The sequence below is a fragment of the Etheostoma spectabile genome, chromosome 21 (assembly GCF_008692095.1).
Source record: "Etheostoma spectabile isolate EspeVRDwgs_2016 chromosome 21, UIUC_Espe_1.0, whole genome shotgun sequence".
Lineage (NCBI taxonomy): Eukaryota > Metazoa > Chordata > Actinopteri > Perciformes > Percidae > Etheostoma > Etheostoma spectabile.
The window spans coordinates 12114121-12128931 of record NC_045753.1 but is presented as its reverse complement, the minus strand read 5'-3'; the positions used below and the strand labels follow the sequence as shown (position 1 = coordinate 12128931).

Genomic DNA, 14811 nt, shown 5'->3' with positions numbered 1-14811 from the left:
TTTTGTTTTTTTTTTTTCCACACAAAGGAACACTTTATCCTCGCGTTCATCACAAATATTCAAAATCAACATCTGGAGATGCATGGTTTTCACTGGACAGAAAGGGGGCATCTGAAAAGTAACTACAGCTGTCAAATGCAGGGGAGTTAAAGTACAACACCTGAGAGATTTTAATCTATGATCCTTATTAGCTTACTATTCTTCCTGAGGGCTTTACAACTCACTTCAAAATGTGGAAATGCAATAATTTAAAATTGTAGGTCAAAAACTAAACATTCACTATCATGACAGAACTCGTATAAATTAACAAAATACACACACCCGACAAGGACAGACGGCTCCACCAGTGCAGTTATTGGGCATTACATACATTTAGGTTGAACACATTTAAAGCCGGTATATCCACATATTGGCAGATAACATCTCTGTTCAATTGTGAGATGTGCACAAACATACATAGGTTCTTAAACTTCAACCAATGTTTTTGCCTATTCAACTTCTCTAATCAAAAGATGTTTTAACTAAACTTTTAAATCCCCTTTTACTGCTTTCTGTGTATATTACGGTGTATTTTGTTCAGGTAACACATTCCATTCTTGCATTGCTCTATACATGAGCATTTGTTTAACAGTATTTGTTTTTGGTGAAGTAAAGATACCTCTTGTGGCATGTCCAGTCGCATAGTCAAGTATATATGTAGTGGAGTAGAAGTTTAGTCACATTAAATGGAAACTAAAGTACTATAAAAGTGCCTTGACTCTGTGTACTTTAGAGTCAGCGGTGGAAGACAAAATGAAATCCTTAACTTGAGTAAAAGTGAATAAAATAATGTGCAAATACTCTTTCAAAAGTTATGCATTCAAGTTTCCACTTAGCCTAAGCAAAGATACAGAAGTATTGGCAAAATGTTTGCATACTTAAAGTGTTAAAAGTAATTCTAATTCAGAGTGGCTACTGTCAGTGTTATACTTTGATATGTTTGGATCATTATTTTTGATATATTAATGTAAGAGGTGTTGGTCAAGGTGGAGCTCATTTTAACTATTTCACTTCAACTTTTGCTTGTTTACTTCAGATGTTCCCAAACGCTTCACGTAAAGGACTCCTAAAATAACACAAATTAGACCAGACCAGGAAGCGTATGAAGCCCACGACCAAAATAGTCATACATTCTGTCACTGTTACTTTTGGTTGGAATTAGAGTGAAAATGTTTACTCTTTTTGCTGGAGATATGAAACATATTTTTTATGAACTAATATGTTTTTTGTTAGTTTGAAAAGTATTTATAGTTCTTAAATAGATGTTGTGGAGTAAATGTATAAAGTACCATCAAAATCAGATTTATTGCCAGGTAAGTAGCACTTCCTAGGAATTTGTCTTGGTTGAAGATGCATACATAGAAACAATAATATACAATACACAATATACAGAAACAAATAACTCATACATGCATACAACTATTTAGCATTAATTGGGTTAGTGAAATTGAAATCGAGGTACAACTAGGCTACCTCAAAAGTGTAGAGTAGTACAGCACTTGAGTAAATCTTATAGTACAGGCATTATGCAACATGACCCCTTTCAGCTGATATATTCTCATTAAAGTCTCCATAAATAGTCGAAGGGGTGGATATAGGCTATTGCAAAATACTGTAATATGTGATGCCTTAAAAAAAGTTTGAGAGAAAAGGTTCACACTAATGGCAAAAACATTTTATGAGTTTTCATACCAATAACCCAAAAATCTCTCTCAAAATACTTTTTTAAACACAAACATGGTTTGCTATCAGTGTGAAAAAGAATTCTCAAAAGTACTTCTCTCAAAATGTAAAATCTCTCAATACTTTTTTAAACTCTCAAATTGAGAGATTTTGTTTTCATACTAATAGCAAAATATATATAAGAGTTTAAAAAAGTATTTTGAGTTTTTTTTTCTATTTGTATGAAAAAAAACTTTATTTTTTTCTGTCATACTTTTTTTTTTTTTTTTTTTTTTTATTCCTTCAGTATGATAGCTCTTACACTCAAACTTTTCTTTCTCTCAGATCTTTTTTTCTTAGTAATAAGGAAACCATTCTAGCTCCATCTCTTCCAGTCATGCTTTGTAAAGTACAGTAACGAAGAGCCGGGTAATGCTGCCACCTTGTGTCGGGCTTCCTCGCTGGTTTCTCGGGGAGTCTCTCCGGGCTGCGGCTTGATTCTGATCCGCTCCACCTGGAGTTTCCACCGGGACGAACCGACGCTCTCACCGCTCTCCCCCGGTTCTGTTTCGGGACCGTGAAAGGCTCGAACCAGCCAGAGAGTGAAGCTGCACTCAAATGCCACTTTTTCTTATGCGTTTCTATTAGTTTACGGTCGGTGCGAGGATTTAGCAGTTTCCTCCTCAACTCCTGGGATCTTAACGTTACCTGTGAACCGGAGCAGCTTCTTTAACATGGCTTCTTCCGCCACAGGTGACCGCGAGGAGCAGGTAAACGGACTTTTTTTTTCTACTCGTGTTGCTGCTGAAAATCACTTTAACAGCTACATTTTCCCGCGTAATGTCAGCATTAATCTCCCAGTTTGGTCTGTTGTTGTTGGTTAAGGTGGTGAAATATATCCCCTGGTTCCTGACTTAAAGTTTTATTTTCCTCTGCAAGGAAAATGGGAGACCTCATAAAAAAAATCTAGTAAAGTATATTATTACAGCTAAATCTATCTTGGCCATTTACTTTGCCATGCAAAAAGTGACATCCTCTATCTGTAACGGAAGGCTGGCCGGTGTTTTGAGTAACGTTTTACTGTTATAGCCTAACGTTAGTTTGGGATTCATTCCAGTCAACGGGAGTTTTTACTTTCACTTGTTGAAATGATCCTACTGGATGAAATGACTCTGGGCATGTCTGCCTTACTACCATGGTAATACCCCATTCCCCAGAGAAACTTGATTTTCTCTAAAAATATTACTCCAAATGACTTTAGGACAATATCAGTGTGATTTATAAAACCTGTAGTGGATATCACCGTGTAGGCTACAGATCATTTTTGCTCACCATGTTTGAATGAATGTTGCAAAGCATTACATCTTTAGTGAATAGGCCTATGTTAGGGCTACACAATCAATTTGATCAAAATCGCAATATGGAGTAGTGCAAAATCCAATTTTCAAAGGGGGGGGGGCGCAATATTTGTTAAATTAAGCATTGTAGTGCTGCAAAGACGTCCTGGTCCATAAATTGTGTCCCACAGACTAAAGACAAAATTATTTCCTTGGTACAGAGTGTAATCTGAGAGACAGCTTCTATCCTGATGGCATTATATATCTGGATAATTATATATATTTTGGTAATCAATTTTCTGTAGGAAATAACCACATGGTAAAGCCTTTCTTTTCATACTTTTGTGTGAATTAAATACTTAAATACTATCTGATGAGCAGGTGTCACCTTGTACGGCAGCCTCGGCCACAGTGTGTGAATGTGTGTGAATGATTCCTGTAGCCTACTACGTAAAAGCGCTTTGAGTAGTTAAGACTAGAAAAGCGCTATATAAATACAGTCCATTTATTATGTAGGAAGCCAATGGGCCTGTTTGACTTGATGCAAAGTGAAACACTAATTGTGTCATTAGTATGAGGAAAAAAATTGATTTTAACTGTCAAGTGCGGGTCGGGCTTGGACATAAATATCTTAATGCCTGTCGGATGCGGGCCTGGCTCGTCCACACAGCATTTCGGGATGGCAGAAAAACGTGCCCTGGTTTATTGGCCTTGGGCGACGCTAAGTGCCGGACGGAGCAATGGTGCCTCTGCTAAATAGCCTCGGGAAGGAACTTGTTTTGGTGGAACATGCGTACGTTCAAAAGTTGTTTTAGTCGTGCAACAGAAAGTTCAGATTGGACATGTAGTCTAGCTAGCTGTCTGGATTTACCTTGCAGAGATCTGAGGACCAGGTAACTATAGTCCTCATAACGCAACCAGAGTTCAAAATGCCAACCCAAAGAAAGCGGAAGGTGAGGGACATCCGGCAGAAACGAGGGACATCTGGTGGAGTTTCTAGCCTGATCACCTGAATAATCCCAAAATGAAACGTTGTCGATATAGGTTACCAAGCCCCTGTCTGGAACTATTTAACAAAATTCGTCTACCACCCCATAATGAAAGAGGCCCCCAGACCGTCCATCCTTGATCCAATGGAAAACTGAGTTTTACAGCAGGAAGAATAAACGAGCAGGCCTGTTATCAGTTTAATCAACGACAGGTTACAACCAGTCTGCAAATATTAAAGTGTCTGACTGTTTGCTCAGCTGTCTTTCCTTCAGTTGTGCTACTTCTTCTCTCTTTCTTTTCTTGGCTTACCTTTACCCCAAACTTGAATCATTACCCATAACATTTGTTAGCTTGCAGTTTTTGCACAAAATGTCAGATGTTCAACATTAATTGACCAGATCAGCAGAACCACTAGCAGTTTAGGCTAATCATCACTCTCAAAACATACCATAGTCTAGTTAAAGTCATAGATCAGTTGGCTACATCTTCCCAAGTATTTTGTATCTTGTGTTTTGTAATTGGCATGGGGTAATGGGGTACTGAGAGCTGTGATCTCCATGGATTTTTTATAGATAAATAACTTGAACTTCACATTTAAAGGTTGAAGACTGGGAAGAGCTCAGCGAAAATAAATATGAACAATGTACTTGGAGCTCAACAAATGATATTCTAGAGAAGAAAACTTGCATCCTGATTTTGCTCATACAAGCCAGTCGCACACTGTACTAATCCCATAATGCATAAACAAGATAATGATGTTTATGCACGACTTTGGTAGTTATATAATACTTTTATGGACTGTGTTTTGTTGTACAAGGAAAAGATGTGTGCACTGGCAGACATAAATCAGGTAACAACCTCAAATTTGTAATATTTCATGAATAGTTTTTGTCATTTCTCCAGTGTTCGCTAAGTAAATTCTCAAAACACAGAGTTGATTTGCATAATGTGGTGGGGGATGACTTTATGAGGGGAATCATCTTGGAGCTGAGTGGAAATGGTGAAATCAAACTGAAAAATGCATGGCAAGGTTCAAACAATAACCTCTTGTCAGCATTTAGGGGTTGTCAGTAAAAAATGGCAGTTGTAGACTTGGAGTTGTTAGACTTTCCATTCTTTTTTAGCCTTTTGTTTGTATACTTGAAACATGAGGTGGCACTTTTTCAGTGAACATTTTTATTAATTTTGCATCAAAGTATATTTTAAAACACTTAGTATGCTGAAGAATGCTTTTGTGACGCTGAAACAGGTGGATCATTTACTGTTGCCACAACTCGTAGGTTCTTTTAGATAATAATAGATGTGTGTAAGGTGATTTCTTTTAGCCATATAGTCTGTTGATCTGTATCTGTGCGCTTGTCTGTCTGTGGTTCCACCCATCTGTCCATTAATGTTTGACCACAGATTGGCAGTGGGAAATGGAAGGAAGGTTTCAAGGTGGTGGTAGTAATAACTGCCTGTTGCTGTTGTCAGGTCGCTGTGTAGAAGGTTTATTGTAGCAGAGCAAACGCAGCGAGGCTCCACCTACTTCCTGGTCAAAAGCAAAAGGACAGCACAAAAATGATACTCCACCTGGAGCCTGCAGAGCTGTGTGTACATGTGCAAAAAGGCACAAGGTTTCCAGAGAGTTTGGAAGAAGTTCTGAAGTCAAATTTTCTTTATCAATACAGTGCAAATTCTAATAACTATAAATAGTGTGTGTGTGTGTGTGTGTGTGTGTGTGTGTGTGCGTGTGGGTGTGTGCTTTTAGGGTTACATCTGATCAGAAGTGGTCCTCACCGTCAAAACACACATTCAGTGTCTTATTTGTTGGTGTTATGTTAATGTTCATGGTTTGGCTCGTTGTTGTGTTGTTGTGTAGTAGCCAACGACAGCACAGAAGCCAGAGAGTGCTACCACCTCATCTCACAATCAACAGTTGGTTTCTGCTGGTTGTTTTCTTGATAAAACATTTAATAGTTTTGTCCATAAAATGACAGAAAGAAATGAAAAACACCTAGAGTCCAAGGTTTAGTCTTCAAATGTCTTGTTTTGTCCAACCAACAGTCCAAAACCCAAACATATTTGGCTTACTATCATGATTCAAGACAAAGATCACATCATCACATTTTGAGAAGATGGAACCAGCCGGTGTTTGGACGTTTTGCTTAAAAAGATGTTGATTATAAAATAGTTTCTGGATAATTTTCCGCTGTAATTGGCAGATTGTATACATATACATGTATCTAACATACTTTTTATTATAGTATTTTTTTTTTTTTTAAGAATTAAGACCAAGATATGTACCAAGTGTAACAGCTCCACTAAAGTGAATTGGTTTGCAGAAAGCGATCAGGTACAAGTACCTGGGGATTGTTATTGATAACAAGCGGATTTTAATTATAAAACCGAGATGCTGTCTAAAAAGGGTCAGCAACATTTGTTCTGCCTCCGTAAGTTATCTAAGTTTCATGTTGACAAAACTCTCATGATCGTATTTTACAGATATTATATTGAGTCTTTTTTAACGTTTTCTTTAATCTGTTGGTACGGCAACCTCAGCATCAAGGCCAAAAATGCACTATCCAGGATGGTGAAAAGTGAGCAGCAAGATCTTGGTGGTACAGTGAGGCTGAAGCTATCCTGTCTGACAACACCCACCCACCCACCCACTGTACTCTGAATTTCAGATTTTGCCTTCTGGCTCTCGGTTCAGATTCCCCGCTGTTAAGATAACAAGTACAAGCACTACTTCGTCCCCACAGCCATTTCACCTCTGAACACAGGCCATGGGAGGAGGCAGTGAGTCCTAACTCACTGGGTAAAGTGTGTACTTTAGTAAATGATATGATGTGGTTCATGTTGATGATGATGTCAATGCCACTGATGTGGGCAATTGTGTTAAGATGACAGTGATAATGATCATGTATTCAACATGACTGGTAACATTGCCCTTTATTGAGGGTATTTGTATTTATTTCAGTCATTCAGCTTGCAAGCTTGCTGACCATTAGAAGGCTTGTTAGCTTGCAGAACTTTAATTAACCCTCTCTTCGTTTCCAGTCGGCCTGACTTCAGTCCACTATGTGTTAAACGGGGTATCTGCATACACTGGTGCTGATCTCAAAGCTTTTAAAAGTCTGGATGCTTTAGCAGTTCTTTGTAGCTGGCTGGGTTACAGGTACGCAATGCTACGCTAAAGGCGGGGGCAGGAGATCCGCAGACCCACATTTAACTCGTTTTTTTTTTTACCTTTTTGAAGCTAGTTTCCATGCCACGTCATCTTTAATTTAACCAATATTTTTGTGTGTGTGTTAGGTTAAATGATCAAGGGAACGGCTTTCTTTTTGGGATATGTAGCTAGCTAGGTCAGTGAATAACCGATGATAGTTATGTGGGTCATCATCGGGTAGACATGTTAGCAGAAACAGCTGGTTAGCACGGCAGCTAGCTGGTGAAGGTACTTTTATTATTATTTACCAGTCATTTAAAACAGAAAGACAATACATACACATGTGGGTTGATGGTGGCCAGTGCGAAAATATTTAACATATTGCCCAGACCTATAAGGCTTTAAACCACTTCGGGCTGGAACAACAAATCAATAAAAAATATAATTAACATTTTTGTTAATGAAAATATAAGATGCCCAACATTTGCTGGTTCAAGCTTCTCACATGTATTTCTGTTGTAAATTTAATATCTTTCGCTTTTTGTATTATTCGTCAGCTAAAACAATTTTAAAGTCAATTCTGGGAAATTGTGGCAACCATTTTTCATTATTTTCTGTAATTTTAATTGTTACTGTACAGTATATCAGGGCATCTCTACAGCTTTGCTTGTCAATACACCCATGTGTGCCAATGTGTGAGTTTTGTAAAACAATGATTAATAACTACAAAAAGGTCACGAGAAAACAAAAGGTTTGCCTAGTCGGTGTAATCATTCCACTTTTTGTATTAATTTATACTACATAAGCCTTTCCATAGTCCCTCTCATTGTAATGGGAAGGGTCTAGTTCAGCTGACTCAGCTCTGCGTGGAGGGAGCGAGCTTACTGATTCATCCACACTGGCTCTCTGGCTCAGTGCATGGGATTGTAATGGAATGAGTAAACATGACCTCAGTTGTGGTGAGGTAATGTCAAGTCACTGCGTTTAGCGTTTGTTTGCGGAGAGGAAGATGCTGTTATTTGGTAGACACGGAGCAGACAGCAGTAATAACTGTATCTCATACCGAGGTGTGTGAAGAGAGGCAGAAGCAGTTTCTCAAAGGACAGTAGCATTAGCATGTGTTTCTTCTGTTAGCGTGTGTGTGCGCACGTGCACTACTGTCTGTGTGTGTCTGTGTGTGTGTGCCCGTGCCCGTGTGCTGGTCTGTGACTAGCTGAGCCAGATACACAGAAGGCCGTGGCCAAACAGACCAAAGCCTGTGATAACTGAATGGTAGCTTTTCAAAAGGACACACAGATACAAGTAAAGTAGTCTCTATTTACTCAAGATTTGCAGCCCTTTTTTTCTAGGCACTTAACATTTAAACAAATTGCCTTTATCTTTATTTACTAAAAGATCTAAGCAAGAAAAGCCGTACAGCTGAAAATAACCATATATGGATTCAGGGATCCACAATTGAATATTATTGGTGCAAAGTGAGAATATCAATACATATCATCTTCAAGATGCCCCTTTATTTTAGATTCACACTTTATATTCATTCTTTTTATATCGTCTCATATTGATCACAGGCATCCTAATTGAATTGAATTGAAATTGCTGTAGTCACTACAATCAGTTGTTATATTATAAACACATTTGTTTGTCCATAAACCTAATTTCTTGGAGGTGTTTGATTTTTACACGTTCCAGTGCAAAATGTGGAAGTGGGAAGTCGACATTTCTACAAATACTCTCAGCATCTGATCTATGGACCACTGTGGCAGAGGAATCTTATCCTGAGAACCAGGCGAACCTGCGAGCTCATGTTTTATTTGCATTGGCAGATGTGTCTGCTCCCCCTCCGCTTTGGACAGATTTCCAGCAACATTGACTTTTTACAGGATCTCGGACTGTTGACTGACTTCTTTTGAAAAGCCTACGTGGGATGGCATAGTCAAACCAAGAGACTTTAACAAGTCTCCTTACCCAGACTCGATTTGAGATTATTAGTGACGACTAGACTCTAGAATCATTTCTATATAAATAGCTAACTTCAGAACTTTGTCTGTAACAATCACCATTACAATCAGTGCTTTCATTTTACAGGCATCAATGTGGATATGTTATAAATGGGCCGGCAAAAATCAAACTAATGATTAACCCGTTTTTTATTCTGTTCGTTGGCTGCACATTTGGCAAAACAGGGAAAGTTTTCATTCCAAACTAAACAGTTCTGTGAATTTAAAAAGGTACACAGCTGCATTCTGCCTAAACTTATTTTACTCCGTTATAAATAATAAATATATATAAATAACATATGCTGTAATGTGTGCATAAAACAGATGGGCCTTGCCCTTAGGTGTGTGTTGTATCTAAACATCTGAACCGTATTTTGAATTTATGATACCAAAGGTCAGAAAGACAATAAGATATAGAAACAATCATGTTAGTACAGTCAAAGGGCCAGGTCATCATCATCATCATCATCATCAGACATGGTTTGGTTATGATGGTGCAATTTGGATGCCTAAAAAGTGACACAGTGCTTCAATTGTGAAACGTTTAAAGGAAATGTCTCTCTCAAATGATGTTTCAGCAACCCGTCAGTAACGAAACTTTGTATTTGAGATACTTTTCAAAAGAGCATGCTCTGCTGTCAAAATGACGCTTCCTAGTCTAGAATACTTTTGGTTTTATATTAGGTGGAGATGGCACGGTGGGTTAGCAGCATTGTGAATGACAAAAGAACATCTGCACATTGAAAGAATGGACGGATCAATGATTGAATGAATGAATGAATGAGTACCAGTGTGTAAGCAGTAATGCCTGAGAATCATGGGGTCACAGCACCAACTGACACCAGGGCGTTATTCAGTGTAGCAGTGAATGCTGTGTGCTTCTGTTATATCTTTCTGAATGGGTCGACGTGAACGCTGAACGTAGGTCGTAATGAAGGGCTTGGTTAATGCGGATTACCGTCCAGGAACCCGTCTGCAGTGATGGAAGAAGTAGTCTGAGTTTTTACTTGAGGAACTGTAGAAATAGCTCTGTGTATACTCTACTTTAAATGAAAGTCCGGAAGTACAGCAGTATCATCAGCAAATTACTAGTAAAGTCTCAAAAGTGAAAGTACTCTTTCAGAATGGCTCCTTTCAAAGTGTATAGAACGTTAATTCTGTTTTATGTAAGAGGATTTTAATGGTATAGCTCTTCAATGTGGAGACAATTTTAGATACTTTACATACTACTGATTAGATTAGTATAGAACTGCATGATATCAGAAAAAGGAAGTGAAAGTAAAAAAAAGTATTAGGGTAATAAATGTGTAATGTTACTTACGAGACTAAATATAGTGTAATGGAGTAAAAAACTAAGTGTTTTCCTCTGTTTTGATGTCAGTTTATTGCCATTTTTCTACTTTTTACTGTTTACTTTTTCTTATTATATTAGGATGCATAGCGATGCAGGAACTGTTTTTCCGCATCAGCAGGGCGATTTTAGCTCATATGTTGTGCTAAATTTTACCCTTTTTTTTCTCAGTTCAGGTTTATTTGTTGTTAATGGGATTTTGTCTGTGTTTTTTGTGGTTAAAATAATTTAAATGTCAATGCTGTGTACTATGATTTATTTAGTTTTACTCCAACATGTTCAATTGTAAAAAAACATCTTCCATGTCATATATATTATAGATATATATATTATATATTATTATATATATAAATATTATTATAATATATATATATATATATTTATATATATATATATATATTATATGGTGTGATGTCTGAACAAGGGTTCATATCTGACATCTATCTCTAGTTACAAACTGCCTATACATTAACAGATTAAGGCACGTTGTGGACATTACACAACTCGACATTTCCTGTTCATCTGATGATTTGAAAGTGCCAAATTAAACATCAGTTAATCCAGGCCCCAGTGGCTCCCAAAGCTCTCGAATAAACTGATGTCACTAGGCCTCAAACACAGTCTTAAAGCATCATTCCTTTTTGTAGTTGTTGCAGAAGAGGCTGCAAAAACCCTCCAGATGTTGCAGCTGTCGGAGTGTCAGGGGCAGGGAAAGCAGCTTGGTGGTAGAAAGTGAGTCGGGTTCCAACTTTCCAGCTCTGCTCCTGTCACCGTGTGGCTCACTGCGGTTGGCGAGAGACCATTTTAGGCGTGGAACCGTGTCCTTTACAGCCATTAGCATTGTGTGAGGCGCGCCGGTCAAGAGAGCAAAGACGGATTGTAATCAAGCGAGGTTGGAAAGTCCATATCTTTGTGACTGGTGTTTGTGTGTTTGCTTTCAATGTGTGTGGTGTGTGTGTGTGGGTGTGTGTGTGTGTGTGTGTTGTGTGTGTGGTGTGTGTGTGTGTGGGTGTGTGTGTGTGTGTGTGTGTGTGTGTGTGTGTGTGTGTGTGTGTGGTGTGTGGTGTGTGTGTGTGGTGTGGTGGTGTGGGGTGTGTGTGTGTGGGTGTGTGTGGTGTGTGTGTGTGTGTGTGTGTGTGTGTGTGGTGTGTGTGTGGGGTGTGTGTGTGTGGTGTGTGTGTGTGTTGTGTGTGTGCGTGGAATTCATTCTCTTCTGTGTAAATTAGCCTCTTTGACTTTACAAGGACTAGTTAACCTTTTCATCTGACATTTAACTTGTAAATCTGTGGTGTTGCAGAAAACCAACCATCTGTTTGATCAATAAAAACGGATAAAACACCACTCTTAGTTTTTTCCTAGGTTGAAACCTTTAAAAAAAAAGAATGAACATGTTTATTCTTTCACTATATTTTTGCTGATTTCCGACCCAATTTTCTCCCAAATTTGAACGGTCAATATCTATATGCATTGCAGATAGTTAGTGATACTGTATGCTTAGCTGTGTAAGCCGTCTGTTTTGTACTTTTGGTCATATATGTTCCATATAAAAACATTTATCATTTTAAACAGGCCTCTCTTTCTGTAGAACCTCAAGCTTGTTTAGTTTTGAGTTTCGGGTCATAGACAAGCATAAATAGGTGTATTATTAACCCATTTTTCAAGTTTTTTTTAGTTCACACTGTATATATCACTTTTTATACTGATGGGTAGCTTGTAACATCTTAATGATATGATAATATTGATTGTATTCTTGTGCAATTAATCTGAATCGGCAAAGTAACTAAAGCTATCAAAAATTGTGCTGTATTAGAGTAAAACGTACAATCAATATGTAGGGAAATAAAAGTAAAGTATACTCAAGTAAAGCACAAGTACCTCAAAATTGTACTTGAGTTGATTGTGATATTATTTATTTCCAAAGCTCTGATTGGTTCACCCAACACAATTCTCACAGCTTATGTGGTTGTCATGGCGAAATCATGCCACATTTTGGTTGTTTCCATGGGGATTAAACTGTTCCCATTATGGCACTTCAGACTCATTTCCTCCTGGCTGGCCGTTATCAATAATCTATCAAAAGATATCATTAGTATGCAGAGGACATCGCCGTCTAGTTTGCACGGGATACAGTTGAATACGGACGCGCATGTTTCGACGTTGAAGTCTGAACTGTGAAGCTGCAATTCTCTTTGAGAGAAGAAGAGGAGAAGGAGGGAGGAGGAGAGGTGAAGTGGCAAGATGACAGGAACAAATGTGACGGATGAGAGAAGCGAAGTTAAAGAAAAACAGGAAAGACAGATACTTAATGCGAGTAGCTCTTGTTCTTGGTATCATTTTACATTAAACACTGATCCTATCAGGTTGTGGTTTTAGTTGAATTCCTAGATGTCAGGAAACCAGACTAAACACTTCTTTTTCAAAATTTTGGTTTCATTCCTGTCTTTTATAAACTGTTAGGAACCTGCAGATCTATCCTCGAACTGCCACAGTATTTGTATTTTTAAGTGTGATGAACAGCTCATTCTATGTTAAAAAAGACTCTTCTTGTTGTGCTATTAACTACTGCTTTCGTGGATGTGGATTTCGCAATCAACGTGCACCAACAACAAGTTCCCACCTGTGCTGTGGGGTTCACCAGAAGGCATTTTGGGAAACGGGTTGTAGGGGATGATTAAATAGACATGTGGCACAGACCGTACATTTGATCACAGTTTCAAAATACAGGCATTGCTGGAATGCATGGAACATCACAGAATGGTGAGTTCCACTACCACAAGAGTTCAAGTTTGGTCTTCCTCCAGCAGCTCATTAGCTCACATCAGCATCTTTGTCACTGCAAATCCACCCGAAAAAACACTCACGCACAAATCACAGGCCTCAGTGCAGAACCTCTCTCACACACACATACACACCCCTCCAGTATTCACACAAACACTGAGTAAATGTCTGCAGATCAGCGCCATGTCAGAAAGTTGTCAAAACACAGAAACAAATTATCCATCAAAGCTAGCTTGAGAAACCCAGCTAGTGCCTCTGACTTTGTCCTTTATCAGAGTGTATCTTTTACCAACAGTGATAAGGGAGTGTTTGGTGTTGATAACACCCTGTAAGACAAGCAGACACAAGCCCATTGGATGCACATACTGTAGAGTGTATTTGGTCCCGTAAAACAATTTGGATTCAACTCAAAACCTCCCCCCTGTCAAATAAGATGACTGATTTTATTATAATTGGCAAGGCTATAAACATGATGAACGTGTGGATTTGGCACACGTCATGCATTAAAGTAAAAATGAGACTGTAAGTCACATTTGAAAGTCCCGCTCAATGCAATAAAAGTGTTGCTTCACTTGAATGTATAAGCTTCACTGTGCAGTTTAACACTAGAAGGCTGTTTTATTATTATTCTACTAAGTGGGAAAGTTTCTATGTGCTCAAGTTAAATCTGAATTTAAGATGTGGTTGTACAAGAAGGATTTTTTGCTACTGGTTTGGAACCTAATTGTGGTCCAATATGCTGGGTAACTATGATGTGGAAACTTGAAGCCTCCTTTCCGAGAAGTAGGAGACAAAGTCTGTCTAGTACTTATTATAGCTGACAAAAAATGCTTTCAAAAAGCTTCAATACTATTTAAAAAAAAAAAAAAATTCTAAATCAAACTGCTTGTTATAAAGTGATAGTTTTCCCCCTCGAATTTCAGATGTTGCTGGTCAGTTTTTATTGTGAATTTTATAATGAAATGATATTGGAATAATCTACAATTTTCCAAATATTTTCAGGATAAATCTCCAGACACTGGTGAACTAACCTTGTGTCTGTTCACCATACAAGTTATAGCCATTTACTGTGATGCACGCACGCACACACACACACACACACACACACACACACACACACACACACACACACACACACACACACACAAGCAGTCATCTATGAAATGCTTCTGTGGTCAAAGTTCACACCCTCTATGACAATAACCAACCAGTGAGAACACAACTGTTTTGTCGGCTGCAAACTTGCACGTGATGGCCTTCGCTGCGATGAGGAACATAACGTACACATCTCACCGTATAAACATGTCGCTAAATATAAACCTTTTTCTTTTCTCGTCTCTGATGCTTCCCATCTGTCTCCTCTCTCACTATGAAGTTACATGAACCATAACTGAAAGACAAAGGTGATCTCTTTCTTCCTCATATCTTAACATTTACATAATGATTTAAATACTGGTACTCTATAGAGCCCGACCGATAAAGGATTTTTAAGGCCGATAGCGA

The 14811-nt window shown here is 38.3% G+C and overlaps 1 protein-coding gene across 1 annotated transcript in view; it reads left to right on the top strand.

The window, feature by feature from the left end:
• Positions 1 to 2160: 2160 nt before the first annotated feature.
• The window catches only part of LOC116670945 (ankyrin-3), a 152702-nt gene continuing 140051 nt past the window's right edge, over positions 2161 to 14811 (top strand). Inside the window, exon 1 of the mRNA XM_032501675.1 lies at positions 2161 to 2471. Within this exon, the coding sequence (XP_032357566.1) occupies positions 2436 to 2471 (36 nt within the window). The 5' untranslated portion in view covers positions 2161 to 2435. The remainder of the gene's footprint in view (positions 2472 to 14811) is intronic.